The 17249-nt window shown below is 58.4% G+C and overlaps 8 protein-coding genes across 8 annotated transcripts; 5 read left to right on the top strand and 3 right to left on the bottom strand.

Moving 5' to 3' along the window:
- Positions 1-970: 970 nt before the first annotated feature.
- On the top strand, positions 971-2444 carry SCHCODRAFT_02483630 (NOL1/NOP2/sun family putative RNA met; the record flags this gene model as incomplete). The annotated part of the gene is made up of 5 exons (XM_003035152.2): positions 971-1026; positions 1077-1360; positions 1410-1780; positions 1833-2295; positions 2350-2444. The coding sequence occupies 5 exons, from the start codon at positions 971-973 to the stop codon at positions 2442-2444; spliced, it is 1269 nt and encodes a 422-aa protein (XP_003035198.1).
- Positions 2445-2631: 187 nt separating this feature from the next.
- Positions 2632-4395, bottom strand: SCHCODRAFT_02682737 (uncharacterized protein). Its single transcript, XM_003035964.2, has 5 exons — positions 4056-4395; positions 3445-3512; positions 3170-3393; positions 3005-3087; positions 2632-2949 (listed from the first exon to the last, which is right to left on the bottom strand). The coding sequence occupies exons 1-5, from the start codon at positions 4259-4261 to the stop codon at positions 2928-2930; spliced, it is 603 nt and encodes a 200-aa protein (XP_003036010.2). The 5' UTR covers positions 4262-4395; the 3' UTR covers positions 2632-2927.
- Positions 4396-5156: 761 nt separating this feature from the next.
- SCHCODRAFT_02606067 (uncharacterized protein) lies at positions 5157-6851 on the top strand. Its single transcript, XM_003035153.2, has 6 exons — positions 5157-5256; positions 5324-5466; positions 5520-5561; positions 5616-5723; positions 5773-6162; positions 6211-6851. Exons 2-6 carry the CDS (start codon positions 5338-5340, stop codon positions 6502-6504), a joined length of 963 nt encoding a protein of 320 aa, XP_003035199.1. The 5' UTR covers positions 5157-5256; positions 5324-5337; the 3' UTR covers positions 6505-6851.
- A 96-nt stretch (positions 6852-6947) lies between these two features.
- SCHCODRAFT_02606063 (uncharacterized protein) lies at positions 6948-10519 on the top strand. Its single transcript, XM_050344199.1, has 9 exons — positions 6948-7255; positions 7312-7575; positions 7626-7812; positions 7863-8026; positions 8083-8208; positions 8264-8649; positions 8698-8853; positions 8905-9338; positions 9387-10519. The coding sequence occupies exons 1-9, from the start codon at positions 7143-7145 to the stop codon at positions 10212-10214; spliced, it is 2658 nt and encodes an 885-aa protein (XP_050202847.1). The 5' UTR covers positions 6948-7142; the 3' UTR covers positions 10215-10519.
- Positions 10520-10564: 45 nt separating this feature from the next.
- SCHCODRAFT_02606061 (alpha/beta-hydrolase) lies at positions 10565-11968 on the bottom strand. Its single transcript, XM_003035965.2, has 2 exons — positions 11647-11968; positions 10565-11370 (listed from the first exon to the last, which is right to left on the bottom strand). Exons 1-2 carry the CDS (start codon positions 11787-11789, stop codon positions 10689-10691), a joined length of 825 nt encoding a protein of 274 aa, XP_003036011.1. The 5' UTR covers positions 11790-11968; the 3' UTR covers positions 10565-10688.
- Positions 11969-12071: 103 nt separating this feature from the next.
- Positions 12072-12525, top strand: SCHCODRAFT_02606057 (UPF0057-domain-containing protein). The gene is made up of 3 exons (XM_003035155.2): positions 12072-12154; positions 12245-12345; positions 12402-12525. The coding sequence occupies exons 1-3, from the start codon at positions 12125-12127 to the stop codon at positions 12442-12444; spliced, it is 174 nt and encodes a 57-aa protein (XP_003035201.1). The 5' UTR covers positions 12072-12124; the 3' UTR covers positions 12445-12525.
- Positions 12526-12861: 336 nt separating this feature from the next.
- Positions 12862-15326, bottom strand: SCHCODRAFT_02606050 (uncharacterized protein). The gene is made up of 7 exons (XM_050344198.1): positions 14905-15326; positions 14669-14851; positions 14606-14615; positions 14465-14545; positions 14341-14366; positions 13974-14165; positions 12862-13615 (listed from the first exon to the last, which is right to left on the bottom strand). The coding sequence occupies exons 1-7, from the start codon at positions 15190-15192 to the stop codon at positions 13025-13027; spliced, it is 1371 nt and encodes a 456-aa protein (XP_050202846.1). The 5' UTR covers positions 15193-15326; the 3' UTR covers positions 12862-13024.
- A 582-nt stretch (positions 15327-15908) lies between these two features.
- On the top strand, positions 15909-17157 carry SCHCODRAFT_02019654 (uncharacterized protein). The gene is made up of 7 exons (XM_050341545.1): positions 15909-16215; positions 16268-16279; positions 16339-16420; positions 16473-16482; positions 16530-16588; positions 16636-16691; positions 16740-17157. Exons 1-7 carry the CDS (start codon positions 16003-16005, stop codon positions 16965-16967), a joined length of 660 nt encoding a protein of 219 aa, XP_050202845.1. The 5' UTR covers positions 15909-16002; the 3' UTR covers positions 16968-17157.
- The last annotated feature ends 92 nt before the right edge of the window (positions 17158-17249 follow it).

Raw genomic sequence — 17249 nt, 5'->3', positions numbered from 1 at the left:
ACGGAGCAACTCGATAGAAAGAATCTCGATCACAGATTTTTCGGACGTTCGCCTGTTCACGATGGGTCGCCGCGCAAAGAACAAGCAGGGTCCCCCCACGCCCCTCGAGGACGAGTCTCACTCTACGAAGAAGCTGGGCAAGAGAAAAGCCCCTGCGGACGGCGACATCGAGTCCCCCAAGAGCGCGAAGAAGGTCAAGAACGCGGACGGCAAGGGAAAGAGCAAACATGCCCAGGCTGGCAAGGAGAACGCCAGCAAGAAGGGGAAGAAGTCCAAAGCAGAAGCGGCGGATTCTGACGAGGATGCGGGAAGCGGCTGGGAAGATGTAGAGGATGATGATATCGAGGCGAAGGCGAAGTGAGTGTCGCGCGTGTTGTCAGAAGTAGCTCTGACACAATTCAGATCTTTGTTCCAGGACAGCGATGATGACGAGGGTGCTTTCATCGGTGACTTAGATGAGTTTGACGTGGAGGGGATGGACGAGTGCGTATTGCAGCCTCATGCATCATGTTCCCCCACTGAACCATTTATCAGTGATGAGTTCCGCGGCCCTGTGGAGGAGCTCGATCTTGAGTCGGACGAAGATGACGAGCCGGTACAAGCGCCCTCTCGGGGCAAGGCCAAGAAGTCCAAGCAGTTCGAGCGCCCTGCGAAGATTATACCCACCGCCTCTGATGCATCGTCCTCTGACGACGACTCTGACGATGAGGATGGCCCGATCACCATGGCAAACATGGAGGCTCGCTCGCGCGCCCTCGATGCGAAGGCTGCTGCAGAGGCCGACCTCGACGAGGAGGAGCTGCGGAACGCTGGCATGCTTGTCGACGGAGACGACGAGGATGTAGACATGGATGGCTCAGAGGACGATGATGATGACGAGGATCAGGAGAAGTTTCATCTCCCAACCGCAGAGGAACGGGAGGAAGAGAAGAAGCAGGGCGGTCCCGACGTGCACGTCGTGCAGAGACGGATGCGGGAATGCGTTCGTGTTCTCGGTCGCTTCAACAAGCTGGCTGAGAAGGGCCGGTAAGTACTATCTCTTTGCAGAGGTATACCTATGTCTAATACCTCTACAGCTCAAGGATAGAGTACACGGAACAGCTGATTGCCGACATTGCAAGTTACTACGGCTACAACGAGTTCCTTGCGACAAAGCTTTTCCAGCTGTTCTCTGTTCCCGAGGCCATCGAATTCTTCGAGGCAAACGAAGTCCCTCGCCCTGTCACTATACGCACGAACACCCTTCGTACACGCAGGCGCGACCTCGCGCAGACCTTGATCAACCGCGGCGTTAACCTCGAACCCATCGGGAAATGGACGAATGTTGGCTTGCAGGTCTTCGAGAGTTCTGTCCCAATTGGTATGTGTATCTGTCAAACATTTTGCGCGCTCTCTCATGTCCGCCCTAGGTGCTACTCCGGAGTACCTGGCTGGGCACTACATGTTGCAGGCTGCATCCTCTTTCCTCCCCGTCATTGCTTTGGACCCGCAGCCGCATGAGCGCGTCCTTGACATGGCTTCCGCGCCTGGCGGGAAGACCACGCATATCGCCGCGCTCTTGCAGAACACCGGCGTTGTCTTCGCGAACGACGCGAACAAGCAGCGCACGAAGAGTCTTACGGCCAACGTTCACCGCATGGGCTGCAAGAACGTCGTCGTCTGCTCGTATGACGGGCGCGAGTTCCCTAAGGTCATCGGCGGGTTTGATCGCGTGCTTTTGGACGCGCCGTGCAGCGGTACGGGCGTGATCAGCAAGGACGCGAGCGTGAAGATCAACAAGGTATGGCGTTCGCGGTGCTCACGCATAGATCTATCAGCTGACCCCCACACAGTCCGAGCGCGACTTCACCCTCCTGGCCCACCTCCAGAAGCAGCTCATCCTCTGCGCGCTCGACAGCGTCACGCCCAACTCCAAGACCGGCGGCTACGTCGTCTACTCGACCTGCTCCGTCACCGTCGACGAGAACGAGGCGGTGATAGACTACGCGCTGCGCAAGCGGCCGAACGTCAAGCTCGTCGACACCGGGCTCGAGTTCGGGCGCCCCGCGTACACGAGCTTCCGCGGGAAGACGTTCCACCCGAGCGTCGGCCTCGCGCGCCGCTTCTACCCACACGTCCACAACATGGACGGCTTCTTCGTCGCGAAGTTCAAGGTCGAGAAGCGCAAGCCGGGCGACAAGGAACCGGCGAAGAAGGGGGAGAAGAGCCTGGTGGGCATTGAGGGCGAGGATGGCGAGGGGGATGAGGAGCCCAAGACGGCCTTTAACGAAGAGGAGGACGCGGCGATTATCGAGGGTGAGTGTTATCTGGGCGATGAGTTGCATCAGCGGAGGCTAATGCGTGTCATAGATGCCAAGCGCCGGCAGATGAAGGCGAAGGGCCTGAAGCCGCCTCCGAAGAACAGGCCACCAAAAGCGACCAAGACGGTCGAGGCGGCGGCTTGACCTGCCGCAGCGTATATATCACTGTTGTAACGATCTATGGGACCTATGTGAGATGTTGAGTGTAATGATCATCGATGCCTTGAGCTCTCTTGCTGAGGTCCATGAACGCGTGATATCGGTGCTGTCTGTTGACACTATGGAGGATAAGCCACCGATGACCGAGGTCAATTGGCTATGGTGGCGTTTTCGCTCGGTGCATGCGGGCCCACGCTCGCATTATTTGCCCAATGGGGGAACACTCAAACTGAACGTTTTGTCCGTGTCGGAACGCCTACTCAAAAGGTCGTCCCACTAAATAGAAATATAGGATTTCGTAAAGACGTGAAGTAAGGATAGTCCAGTCCGAAGAACGGTGAAGGAGAGGTAAATACACACTATAGATGTCTCGCTGTGAGTATGGAACCGTGTCTAGTCGCTGTCATCTATCAGGGTAGGCCGCCGAGCATCTCAGAATGATGGAGGACATCATAGGACGCCGCGCGACTAATACTTATCCTTGCGTCCGCTACAGAAGAGGTTGAGTTACGGTTCAAACTGGCGAAAGATCGTTGAGCACTTACCGTCCGCCACACGCACAAACTCCACAGCAACCTCCGATTAGGCTAACCCACAAAGCGACAGCGGCGGCGAGAACCATCCAAATCTGGTTATTGTGTTAGTCTTGCGCGAAGACAATAGGCGACGGGTGGCACGCGCCACGATAGAGCCCGAAAGAAGATACTCACAGCAGCATCAAAATGCAAGTCGACCTGGTCATCGCTCTTGTCGCGGACCTTGTTACGGACGATCGCGACAAAGATGATGTCGATGAGGAAGACCGCGGTCGTTAGAACGGCTGCAAAAATCCCCCAAAGCAGCGAGCAGATTGACGGCAGACGGGCTGGGCCATCACGTCCCCGGCAGACCATGAGCACGGAAACGAGGAAGGCGAGGAACGTCAAGCCGCATGCTGTAACCCAGTCAAGCTTGGACGAGAGAAGTTTAGCACTATTTGACCTACCTATAGGATGCAACACGAGGGCCGCCGTGGTCACCTTCGAGATGGTGTCCTCGAGGTCTGAAACACCTCTAAAATAGGCAATGAGCACTTCCAGGCTTCGTGGACGTTGCAGCGAGTTACAAAACGATAGGCGGGTCCCAAAAAGATGAGGTGGCGCCGCGCGTGGTCGGCCCGATGCGTCCGACTTCGTAGAACGCACGGTGCACGGCGCCTACACACTGTGTATCTCTCCTGTCCGGCCACTCAGATGCGCCTGCCGTCTACAGTGACAAGCAGAGATATGTCCTCGTTTTTGGGGAAAATCCAAGGGCCAATATGGGACAGGAAGCGCGCACGCCTAAGGGCGCTCGTGACGTTAGCACAGCGCGCCGAGGGTGCCGACGCAGGAGCCACGCGGGAGGTGGGGCGGGGGCACGAGAGGGGGACCCGCCTATCGTTTTGTAACCTGCTGTGAGATGAGGCGAAGACTCACAGCGCCTCCATAACCGTTTGATCGAAGGTATAGCCGAGCTTCGTTTCCGAGCAAACCTCGCCCGTGTCGGTCGAAGCATTGTCTACGCTGGTCAGGGTTTTAGCCACGGACGCGTCGCCACTCTCTAAGCGCGCCTCACGAGATCTCGATGTTGGAGGTACAGTACCCCCACACGCCGAAGTTGGCATAACCAGAGACTCCAACATCCGCACCAAAGACGTTTGTGCTGAGCTCAGACGTCACAGAAAACAGGTGGATGGACTTGATGATGGGTGTCGAGAGGGACACGAAAAGAAGCAGGATGAACGCAGGAAACGTCAGCAGGGGTGATATGGACTGCAGCATGGCGGGCAGAGGACAGAGGGTATCTTGGTAGCACCCGCGCGCGCGAACAAGGGCAAGGTTTATATACGCAGCAGTGCCAGGGCCCTCGTCACTGCCTCAACCAACGAGTGACGTGCAGCTCAGTTCAATGTTCGCACGGTGCGCGATGAGCGGAGAAAATGAAATTCTACGGTCGTCTTGGCGCTATCTTCCATTTGGATCACCTCTGTTGTGGCGCGAGCGTCGTGGGCCACACGCGTCTTCCGCCCGCAGGGCGCGCTGGTCGACATCGGAACAGACTTGCAGGGCGCCCAGGGCTCGCCCCGGCTGACGCCGATAAACATTCCACGAGGTCCGCAGGAGGCCCGGCAGAATGAACGGGCGTAGCAACGCAGGTCGCGAAGCCATCACCTCCTGATCGACTCCCTTGGCGGCGCGTTCCAGCCTTTCACGCCGTCAAAGAACGCGTCCTACTGCGAAACCTCGCTCGCGGCTGTAGAAGGACGCGTCGCATGCGACGCCCGCCTACGTCCACGCCGTATATACAATGGAAACCTCGTGTATTTCTGGTCAGAACAAGGGTTGTTTGATTTCAGCGGTTCGTCGTCGTGCTTCTTTGATGGGATTCCCATTTCCCATCAATCGGAGTTTCAACATAGGCCTATTTTCCTGGAAGTACAGGGAGGAAAAGAGGGAGAACTGGGCGTACTTCCTGGCCCGAGACCTCCAAAGTGAGTGGGTATTCGCCATTGAGTAAAATGGAGGGAGTGACGCGAGAGGTCGAGAAGCGGAAAGCGGAGAGCGGAGGCAGATCCCATGACCGCGTGGCTTTAGGGGCTAGATTTGGCTGGAAGGGCGCAGCCAAACACATCATGGGAACAATTTATATAAGCCCCTACCCTCTGCCCGTTTTTCTCAACCCTTTTCACCCTCCTTTATCCTCGTCGTCGACGACAGCCCTTCACCCGGGTCAAGGCCAGCCAGCACATTCTCTTTCCTCCATTTCTATTCGCATTGTACGTACCCGCGTCGCGTCGCGAGTTCCGTCCCGCCCGCAGTCTCATGCTTATCGTCGTACGACAGTCTCACCTGCAATAATGTCCGCCGCCGAGACTGCCGCTGCCCCCGCCCCCGTTGCCCCCGTCGAGGAGGTGAAGCCCGCTGAGGCTCCGGCTGCTGAGGCCGCCCCTGTTGCTGAAGCTGCGAAGGTGGAGGAGGCCGCCGCCGTACGTGATTCTCACGCCATGTGCATATGTTCAACTACTGATTCGCGCTCTAGGAGGCACCCAAGGCTGAGCCCGCTGCTGAGACGAAGGCCGAAGTACGTCCACAAGCCGATCATTAACCGTCACACCGACTGACCTTTCCTTTTTAGGAGACCCCCGCACCTGCTGCTGAGGCCACGACTGAGGAGCCCGCGAAGGAGGAGGCGAAGCCCGCCGACGCCCCTGCTACCGAGGAGGCGAAGGATGATGCCAAGCCCGTATGTCGCGCGTTCTCTCTGTCGTTGCTATGACTCATCTTCCCCTAAGGCCGAGGAGAAGAAGGAGGAACGCCCCAAGAGCCCGAGCCTGCTCGCGAAGCTCCTGGCTCCTTTCAAGAACGAAAAGACCAAGGCCGAGAAGAAGGTGAAGACCCCCAAGTCGCCCAAGAAGGAGAAGAAGAAGGAGGAGGCTGAGGCCCCTGCTGCCACCGAGGAGGCTCCTAAGGAGGGCGAGGCCGCTGCCGAGGCCCCTAAGGAGGAGACCGCCGAGCCTGCCGCTGAGGCCCCCAAGGCCGAGGAGGCGCCCGCTGCGGAGGCTCCCAAGGAGGGTGAGGCTCCCGCCGTCGAGGCCGCCGCCCCGGCTGCTGAGGAGGCCAAGCCCGCCGACGAGGCGAAGCCCGCTGAGGAGGCCAAGGCCGAGGAGAAGAAGGATGAGAAGGTGTGTTGGCTGCCCCTGCGTCGTCACTGTTCACTCATTCTGTCGCAGAAGGAGGAGAAGACCCCCAAGGCTGCGAAGGTCGGCCGCCGCTTGTCTGCGCGCGTCGGCGACTTCTTCAAGCACAAGCCGAAGGAGGTCTCCACCCCGGCCAAGGTCGAGGAGGAGCAGGGCAAGACCGACGAGGCTCCCAAGATCGACGAGCCCGCTCCTCTCGCGCCCCTCGAGAACCCCGCCGCCGAGGGCAAGAAGGAGGAGGGCGCCGCACCCGCCGCTGAGGAGGCCAAGCCTGAGGAGACGAAGCCTGCTGAGGCCGCTGCCCCGGCTGTCGCTGCGACCGCATGAGCACCTTCGTGTCCGTGTCTCCTTGAACGACCCTCATGATTTCCTTCCCCTTCGGATACCTTCACGGGTGCGAACACCCTACCTCATCGTGACGCTGGAGGATCTAGTACATCTCCCGATTTATGTCTTGCCTGGTCTTACGATACAGGGTCTGGTCTTGTTCCATTTACGATCTCCTCGCATCACGACTACCGGATCCCCCTCTTCTTAATACCATTTTTCTACCTGTTGTTTTTGCATACCCCGTTCGATACTCTTTCCTTATGGATCGTGCTCCGTCTTTGGGTTCTCTTCTATCTCTCTCGGCTTAGACAGTTGAATATAAGACTGCCGACCCCGTTCCGCTCTTTTCACTTGAACTTGCCTCGAATGAACACGCGTGTAAGTCTCGATCACGGAGTCATAACTGTAATAGCGCTTTGCTTCGAACGCACTCAGAACCACCATGTCGCGCCGTAACGCGAACAGCGGTAAGGACAAGCTTCTCGACGACGAGGAAGAGGTCTTGCAGGCCGTCATTCTTGCGGACAGCTTCAACAAACGTTTCCGCCCGCTTACAACGAGGAAACCACGAGTACGACGATCCTCGCCACAATGCACACCGTTGGCGCTGACACGGCGCACAGTGCCTTCTCCCCATGTGCAATGCCCCCCTCTTGGATTGGACCTTCGAGAGCCTTGCCCTTGCAGGCGTTCAAGAGGTCTTCGTAGTGTGCAGGTCGCACGCTGACCAGGTCAAGACCGCGATCAGGTAAGTCATCGCGCGCCTCCCCGCCACGAACACCACTGATCGCAAGCACCCCTCAGCGAGTCGAAATGGAGCAAGCCCGGCTCGGGGATGAAGATCGTGCCCATCATGACCGCGAAGGAGACGTTCTCGCCCGGGGACGCGATGCGCGACATCTACACCCGCGGGCTCGTCACGACGGACTTCGTGCTCGTGATGGGCGACCTGGTGAGCAACATCCGGATCGACGAGGTCGTGCGCGTGCACAAGGAGCGCCGCAAGACGAACAAGGACGCGATCATGACTATGGTGGTGAAGGAGAGCGGGTCAAGGCATCGGACGAGGTGCGTGTGCTGTACACTGCGTTCCCCTGCGGATTGCTGACGTGCTGTAGGATGAAGGGCGACTCGTCGATGTTCGTAATTGACCCGGAGACCTCTGAGTGCTTGCATTATGAGCATATCCCCGGCTACCCGCTGAAGAAGCACGCACATATACCACGAGAGATCTTCGCCGAACATCCTGAAGTAGAAATCCGTAACGACCTCATAGACTGTCAAATAGATGTGTGCTCGGTTGAGGTGCGTCTGCAGAGTCTTGTACTACCACCGTGTACTTACAACCTATCCAGGTTCCTTCGCTCTTCCAGGATAACTTCGATTATTCAGATATCCGTCGTGACTTTGTGCACGGGGTCCTCACCTCCGATCTCCTCATGAAAAATATCCATTGCTATGTGGCGAAGGAAGGCTACGCTGCCCGCGTGAAGGATACGAAGAGCTACGAGGCTGTCAGGTGCGTTCACGTCCTATTGCAACATGCTACCGAGGTCTGATAGAAATCCCTTTCAGTAAGGACATCCTCGCTCGGTGGACCTTCCCTCTCGTCCCCGATGACAATCATCCCAGCGGTCATGTGTACGAGCACCTGCGCGGCAACAAATACATCGCAAAAGACAATAGCGTAACGCTGGCACGGTAGCTTCCTTCCCAATCCACCTTCTCGCCACATACTAACTCAAACTCCTCCCAGAAACTGCAAAATCGGCAACAACACCCTCATCGGCTCCTCCTCGCAGGTCGGCGACAACACCGAGATATCGGCCTCCGTTATAGGGCGCAACTGCGTTATTGGACCGGGGTGCGTTATCCGGAATGCATACATCTTCGACGGCAGCACCATCGGGAAGGAGTGCACGATTGAGCGCAGCATCCTCGGCGCGGGCGTGCAGGTGAAGGACGGTTCGGTCATTGACCGCGGGTGTCTTGTTGCCGACGATGTTACGGTGGGCCCGAAGGCGCATCTGCACCCCTTCGAGCGGTTGTCGCGAAGGAGGGAGTTGCCTGCGCAAGGAAGCGGGGAGGATGCAGATGACGAGGATGAAGAAGTGGATTCGGACCTTGAGGATGTTGAAGCAAGTGAGTTACATTCTGCAGACATGAGCGCTCGCTCTGACTTCGTGATAGTGCAAGACCAGTTGCACGCCACATTGGGCGACGAGTCGAATGCTATCATTTGGCCTAGAGAGGAGAAGGAAGAGGAAGAAGAGCAGAAGAGCGACATGGAAGAGGACGACGAATACGACGTCGAGAACCCGAAGAACCAGCGCTTCATGAGACTCGGTATGTTGCTCACCTTGCTCACTACGCCACCGCTTACATACACCACCCCAGCCGACGACTGCTGGGACCTCGACGTCTCCGACCAAGGCTCCGAGTCCGCCGACGACAGCGACTCCTCCTCCAGCGACGACGAGTCCACCTTCTCCGTCCCCATGAACGCCTCCCAGACCTCGCTCCCCGTTGTCGAGAAGGCCGCCGAGCACGAGTTCCAAAAGGAGGTCCGCCAGTCCCTCGAGCGCGCCTTCGCCGAGAACCACTCGGTCGACAACGCCGCCGTCGAGCTCAAGACGCTGCGCATGGCGAGCAACGTGCCGCTCCTGCGCGTGCGCGAGAGCGTCGTGGCGGCGATTGTTGAAAGGATACCGATTGTGGCGGGGGATCCGGCAGGCCAGAGACGTGCGATTCACCAGATGATCGGGAGGTGGGGCGACCTTATTAACCAGATAGGAGGGATGGACCCGGTGGAGACGATTCTTGTGCTGCAGGTGAGTGACCCCTTGCGTACTATTAGATTGCGTCTGACACCCAGCCAGCGACACTGCGCAACCTCAGAGCGCCTGGCATTGTTCGGTCAGATCCTCGCAGCCCTCTATCAAGAAGACGTCGTCGAAGAGGAAGACATCCGCGCCTGGTTCAAGCACCCCGAGTCGCGCGGTGAGGACGTCGGGGCGTCAGGCGAGGAGCTCGAGAACATCAAGAAGTGCAGGGATGTGGGCGCGAAGATGATCGAGCAGTTTGACGCGCAGGAGACCAGTGAGGAGGAGAGCGAGGAGGATGAGGACGAGGATGAAGACAAAGATGAGGACGAGGATGAGGAGCCTGCTGCCAAGCTCCCGCGGCCCGCAGTCGATCCGGATATCGTTGACGGCGGCTCGAGTAGTGAGGAAGAGGAGGAAGACGAGGACGAGGAGGAAGATGACGAGGAAGACGAGAAACTTTCGCCAGCGGTAGAAGCCACCTCTCAATCCCCGACCACTTCACAACCCCAACCTATCACCGCCACGCAACCTCAGCCAACGCCCACCTCACAACCTCAAGCAGAAACAGCCCCATCGCAACCTCAAGCCCCCTCTTCACCCACACCCTCAGCGGCACGCTCGCCTGCTGCTGCCGCGTCGACCGCTGCTGACCCTTCAGCAGCCCCTCCTTCCTTTCGTGCCGAAAGTGGGGGAAGCGCAACCGAGAAGACCGTCGAGTCCAGTGAACGGCGACCAAGCGTCTCTGCCGCCCAAGGAGCAAGCGAAGGAGCCGTGGTGGAAGCGCCTGCGCAGCCGGTTCAGCCGCCTGCGGCGGCGCATTCCACGGAGGTAAAAGTCGCGCGCGAGGAGGAGACGAAGGGCCCTGCTGCGCCTAACCCATGACTCGCTTGCTGCGTGCAGTAATCATTGCGGTTGGCATGCGTTAGTAGAGCTTTCGCGAACAGGATAGTCAGCACCGCCAGTATCCAACAAAAGAAAAACGAGGCGAATAGCCCTATGTACGATAGCTACAGTCTCTTCTACTTATTGCTCAGTGATTGGCTGCTTGCAGTATGATAAACGCTATTTGTATCTAGAGTAGCTCAGTGTATAGCAGAACGAAGTGTGTATCTATTTTTCGTGACTGGTTGAAGTTCCGCAGCGCAAGTTTGAGCAGGTCTAACAACGGCTCCGAAGTTCAACTTGCACGTGATTGGTTCTCTTGCTGGCGTATGTTCATCGTAGTCTACGATCCTGAGTCGAAGATAGCATGGATTCCGCCCTTCATTGCTAGTACAACGCGTATGTACGCACTGGTACATCTTGTTTTGCACGTTGGATAGGAGAAGACTCTCGGAAACTCTCACATTATCGTTATCATTTGCGTTCCGAATCCAGAATGAACTGCGATACATTGTGCAGATAGTATTCGCCTTTGAGTACATCGTCGTGATCCTCCGTCGGCCCTCCGATATCCACCCTCACAGCATCCGCGTCTCCTTCATGAATGTCCCGCAGGTGCGCGCCCATCGCTTGCGTCTGCCCTATATCGACCAATGTGTCCTGGCGAGAATGTAACAAGTACCACCGTGCGCCCGATTTACGCAGAGGATATCGAGCGACGGAGTATGCGGCGTAGTCCTCCTGTTGCCCGAATGCATCCCAGATAAACCACTTCCCGTAGTCCGGCCATTTTGCGAGTAGTGAGTTTATGTCGTAAATTCCCTCTGAGCAAACGACCCCTTTGACTGCGTCCAGCACGGTAGGCGGGGGCGTCAGTGATGGAGTGACCTTGCTCGAGTCCAGGACGATGCTCGCAATCATATGCGCGCTGCACGAGTGGCCGAGGAGATACCAACGCGTGCGGCTGAGGGTTGCGCTGGCGGTCTGATACCCGACATCGTGCAGGTGAACGAGGAAGGTCAGAAGGTCCTCAGCGTGCGCGGGATGGTGCAGCGGCGGCGTCCGAGGCGAGAGACGGTAATTCGGTACGGCGACGCTCACGCTGGTGCGCCGTACGAGCTCCTCCGCGAGCGGCCGATGGTCTCGCTTATCCTCGCTGCGGGCGGGTCAGCACAGTCAAGACATGTTGGACAGTATATAATGTATAGCGGGAGCATCCCGCGGTGAATGGCACCAGGAACACGCCGACGGAGGCTGGATGTCAGGCAAGACGCGCGTGATGGAAAATGCTATATTTATGGTGGAAAAGCAGGCGCTTCGAAGGCGACGAGAGCAACGGCGGGTTTAGAGGGGAGGGGGAAGCATGGAAATGGGGTAAACAGCAGGGCGGAGGGTGGGCTTGGCAGTTTTGAGTTGAAGTAAGAAGACTCACGACCGCCATGCGCCACCGTGCGCGAAGATAATCACGGGGAGCTCTGCGTCCTCAGCCTTATCGGCTGGGAAGTACAGGTCGTACGAGCGGTAGGGGTCGTCGACGCCGGCATACTGCAGATCGAGGATACTGGTGATTTCCATCGCGCGTGCTTCGGTCACGGTTGAACTTCGATTGAACGTCTCGGATCCGCGCCCACCGGGCGTGCGTTTGCGACAGGCTAGAATCGTCCCCGAGGAGGCCTTTACTGTATAGCCAAGCCCTGGGCGAGTACAGGAGATGCGCCGCGAGGTGGCAGCCGAGGGCGTCGAGCACAGGATCGCGCACCGGAATGCGCACCGGAAGGGGCTGCGTGCGACACCGCCACAGTCCCTTTCTCACGCGGCGCGTCATCGCATCATGACGTCACGTAACCGCCCGCGCGCCTCGTATATAAGGCGCGCATCCGCCCTCGGCCCTGGACTCTTTACCGACCACCATGGCTTTCACCGCTTCTGACATTTGCAAGGTCAGTTTTAGAGGCGATTTCCCCCTGCAATCCTGCATCCGGGCCCTCCCCTCCCTTGCATTCCTGGCCAGTTGCTAACTCCTCCCTCAGATCATCTTCGCCGTCCTCCTCCCGCCCCTGGGCGTGTTTTTGGAGCGAGGCTGCAACGCAGACTTCTGCATCAACATCTTGCTGACCATCCTGGGTTACATGTGCGTCCCTTTGCTCTCCCCCGTCCCACTCGCTGACCGTTCCCCTTCCCGTTTAGTCCCGGTATCATCCACGCGTTGTACATCATCTTGAAGTACTAGGCGGCAGCCATGAACGAGCCGAACTTTGGAGACGAGACGCCGCACAATCAGGCGCTAGCCCACTCTACTACGGGTGGAACGACCCAGCACGCCCTTCACGCCCCCGCGCGCATGTCTAGCGACATGATACCCGGACCTGCCTGTACCATATAACGTACTTTCTGACCTTCTAATGTATCGTTATACTTCACATGGATTTGCACTTTTTGTTGTTCCCCACACGTTCGCAGTCGACATGCATGACTTCAGCCTCAAGTGGTCTCAAACCGTATGCCTCGAGAAAACCACCCATCGAGTGCGAAGGTGCGACGTTTCTTGACATCGTTATAGCTGTCGGACTGTCACCGTCTCGGCAAGGCGCATATACTCAGCATAATTCGTAAGCAACGGAACTCTTACTTTTCCGGGCGGACGACGGTACAATTGCCCTCGGCGCTCGGCAGTCTGACCTCGTAAACTTGAAGGCACCCCGCTAATCTTTCCGCGATAACAGTAGCACTGGTACAAATGACATTCGGCACCCTACATGCACCGCAAGCCGACGAAGGACATCGCAATCACAGCCCGTGGTGTATCGCACCTACAGCTCGTCCCGAGCAGGATCATCGTAATTCTCCTCGTCTCCCTCGGCCTCCTCCTTGCCCTCCGCCTGCACGAACTTGTTCCCCTTGATCGCGAACCCCGCCGCCCGGAGCGCCTCATTGATCACCGCATTGCTCTCCGCGTCGTCCATATCCTGAAACACCCCCTCGTCCAGCACCTCAATCACCACATCCCCATCCTCCACAATCACAGCCGCCTCATTTCCCGCGCCCGCGCCCAGGAACGCGTTCAGCGCGCGCCGCAGGATCTCGCTGTACGCGCTCTCCGCCGCCGCCTTCTTCTGCTTCACCGGGTCCGGCGGCGCGTCCTTCGCGCGCGTCGCGGGCAGCGACGTCTTCCGGCGCGGGTGCTTGTACGGGTGGTCGCCCTGCGGGAGGTCCGCGGCGCTCGGCTCCGGCCCCGCGACGACCTCCCGGCAGCGGATGACGGCCTCCTCGCGCGCGTCGCGCCGGGACTTGAAGCCGGGCTCGCCGCACAGGCGCGGGGTGTGGATGACGAGAACATAGGAGCACGTCTTGGCTTCCTTGACGAACAGGATCGTGTCCGTCATCGCCATCGAACAATGGAACTATGAGAACACGTCAGCGCGAATTGACCACATCCCTCGCCCTCAGCGGGTTCCATTGTGGACGCAGGCCAGGAAGAGCGCAGCGGCACGCGTGCATGCGAATATCGGCGAAAATGAACAAGAGGTAAGCGCGGTCCGTGGGAGCGCACCGCGTATCGCGCGAAGAGAAGCAGAATAAAACCGGGAAATGCACGTGCAGAGCCAACAGGAACAGTGAGGGACGCCCTTCGCCCAGTGTGCCCCCGTCGCAAATTTCTCTCGATAGCATCAAGCGATGTCGAGAGCATCAAGGGATATGCAGAACCGAGGGCGACGGCCGCAAAATTGCCTTCGCCGAATAAATGAAAAGATGGCTCACCTGTACCTCAACCTCACGGGGCTTTCCCGTCTTGTCGCAGATAGTGCCGTCGCCCCAGCGCTGCACAAGGTACCGGGAACCCGCATTTTTGGCGAGTTCGATGTTGGCTGCGAGCGCATTCTGCTCGGCGACGGTGAGGTCCGCGCCAGGCTCCGGCGTACGAGGCGCGCGCCCTAAAGTGTAAGAGTCCCACTAAAAGGCGAGTAAGTTCAAGGGTTACTCGTAAAAGGGTAAAGATGAAAATCAGATAAGACGGATGAATGACAGGGAAGATGCTTCGGATAGGTTTAGTAGGCAGCGGAGATGACAACGCATGTGTGGGGACGAAATGCGCGCTTGAAAGGCGGAAGAAAGCAAATATGTTTACCTCTGGATCTTCTGCTGGGCGATAGCCTGCTGCGTTCGATACTTTGTCAGCTCCAGGGTCTTCGCAAAGAAGGCGCGAGCGGGTACACTGCGGAGAAGGCGAAGAAGAGAAAGAAGGGACGCACTGGCAGCATGAGGTGTTGAGGGGATCAGTTCCTTGAATTGCCGGATTTGTTGGCCGTGGCAGTAGGAATACGTGAACCACCCTGGGTAACAATGATATGATGCTTAGCGGCACAGGCGAGTTTCGGGCTCATTAGACCTGCCTTGTCGGTGCTGCATTAGGGTCAGCCGCGGATCGACGCGTAGCGGGCAGACGTGTCACGCACGTAGAGGCATGTCCCGGTTAGCGGCTGCAGGAGCTGCCAGCTGCGCGCCGGGGTGAGTTCCGCATCCGCGGCGTCGTCTGCATTTGGTGGTTCATAGTCCAAGGGTTTGGGGACGTAGCAAAGGTAGGATTCGGGGCCCATTCGCATGAGTTCAAGGGTGTGGTTTGCTTCTGGACGATGCAGCTATCTGAAGTTATTTCATTGCCGCGCGAATGCAAGACGGACGGAGTGCATACCTCGGACGAAGCTTCATCGCTCTCACTGCCGCCAATTTCTTTCCGCGAGCTCCAGTCGCGCCAGCCTGCAGAATCCTCGTGCCATGGTTGGTCTGCGAATTCGAGTTCGCCGCCGCGGAGACCTTCACGGAGCCAGCGTTCAGCTGTGTCTCTCCCGATGGGCTGGCCATTCATAAACGAGACGCGGAATTTAGGGAACGCATGGGGGTCTTCAGGGAGTGAGTGCAGCAGACGGGCTGCTGCGACTTGAAGAGAAGCGCATAACACGAGACTGGCAGCTGAGACCATGCCGCGCGACAATGGCAATGGATTCTGGAGAACAAGGCGGCGGAGGGGTGCCGCGGACGCCACAAACGCGCTCGCTCCCACGTCAGCGCCGGACCGGGCCGTCGTCCGCCAGGAACGCCGGGAATGTCGTCACGGTCTCCATGCATTTCTGCGCAGCACTGGGGCCTCGTGCGGCGTTTCTCATTTTTGCTCACGCCGGGCTCCCCCCCTTCCGCTCTCCCTCCCTCTGCTGCTGTCAGAGAGACGTCAGCGTGAGCCCTAGTTACGCGGTATATTCCGCGGATATTTCAGCCGCACACAGTCCAGGCGCTCTTCGACCGCGAGTACACATACACAGACTGCCATCCGGGGTTTCGTAGGGACGGGCCTTCATCGGGCGGCGACGACCGCACGATAAATTAGATATAGGCCTGATAAGAATTGCGTGCCATGTGTAGCAACGATTTTTCGCCGATTTCTTGTGGGCTTCGCTGGGGGGAGGGGGCGGGCACCGACGGCGGCGACGACGAGCAGCGGGCTCTCCGTCGCACCGAGGCGGGGAACGGACGCGTGACGCAGCGAGGCGCGTGCCGGCGGCGGTTTGCTCCCGTGAGACGGAGCGTCCCCGATTTGGGGGCGCATTTGCAATTTCCAGGGCACAAGAAATCATCGACTTGTTCCCCCGTCATTTAGTGGGAAATTTCGGTTCGGTTGATGAGGACGGCCGTTTAAAACCCTCGAATAGCCCTCGTTTTATTCTTTTCCACCTTGCCCCGCTCTCTTTCCCCTCCCTCGTCGCCCCCTCGCCGCCCGTGCACAACATCGCCCCCAATGTCCGAGTCCCCTGAGCCTGTCGACCCCGTCGCCGACCAGCAGGAGCACGATCAGCTCGACGACGAGTCCCCCGCCGCTGCCGGCGAGTCCAGCGCCGCCGCGGCCGCCCCAGCACCGCCGCCCGGTTCGTCCCCGTCGCGATCTCTGCCCCCAGACGCGCCCTTATCCCATCCCCAACAGCAGAGGCGCCCCCCGTCAAGCGAGGCCGAGGTACGCATCCGTCGTCGCCGTTGTTGATCTAGTAAGCTGACTGAGCAACTAGGCCGTCCCAAAGGTGCCGTCCATACTCCAGAGCCGCGTCGCCCCGCTCCTCACATCCTCCCCCATCGATAGGCTCGAAGAACAAGCCCAAAGACGCGAACGCCGCCGCGACGGCGTCCACGTCCGCCCCCACGACGGGCAAGAAGCGCGGAAGGTGAGAGATCGCTTATCTGCGCTCGCTGACGCGTCTGACGCCCCCGATCCAGACCGCCCAAGGTGAGCTTATTTCTGCGCCCCAGTCGACGCGTCTCAACGATGAATAGGAGAAGAAGGACCCCGAGGCTGAGGGCGAGGAGCCTCCGGCCAAGAAGAAGCGTGGCAGGTCCGTGCGCCGCACTTCTCTCTCCCTCCGATCTCATCCGTCTGCAGGCCCCCCAAGCCCAAGCCCGAGGGTGCCGACGCTGCGGCGACGCCCAAGAAGCGCGGTGTGTAATCTACCGCATGACTGTTGGTTGCCACTAATGCCACCCCAGGTCGGCCGCCCAAGGCTGCAGCCCAGTAAATGCTGCAGCTCAAGCCAGCCTTCTTTAACCCATGTTGCCTGCTGGCCACAACATGGGAAGCGGTCTAACGCACCTCCTTTACATGAATGCTTCTTCCATAGGTTTTCCGGTCGGGTCTCGTATATTCCATATTCCTCCGCTCCCCGCTCCTTCTCTCTCCTCTTCCCTCTTCCTTTCTGTCGTACTGCTCTCGACTGATCCTTCTGGTCTGGTAAATACCACATATCTACACACTGGCGCCCCGTCGAAGCTCTGTATTTATCTATGCCTTTGGGGCGCGGTCACGGACAGGCAGACTGCACACGCCCTCTCTCGCCCTCCTGTTGTTTTAGTACCCCGGTTACAAGCAATATACATATGGACATGAACGATACACTTCGCACACGGACGTCAACATAACTCACGTGAAATCAACAGCTTCATGTTCAACATGCAGAGTTGATTATCACGCTTTCGGACCTTCTGATTCGGGTCGCGTTC

Source organism: Schizophyllum commune, assembly GCF_000143185.2.
Source record: "Schizophyllum commune H4-8 unplaced genomic scaffold SCHCOscaffold_1, whole genome shotgun sequence".
In the NCBI taxonomy this organism is placed as follows: domain Eukaryota; kingdom Fungi; phylum Basidiomycota; class Agaricomycetes; order Agaricales; family Schizophyllaceae; genus Schizophyllum; species Schizophyllum commune.
Note: the sequence above shows the minus strand (reverse complement) of the source record. Positions and strands in the feature narration are given on the sequence as shown.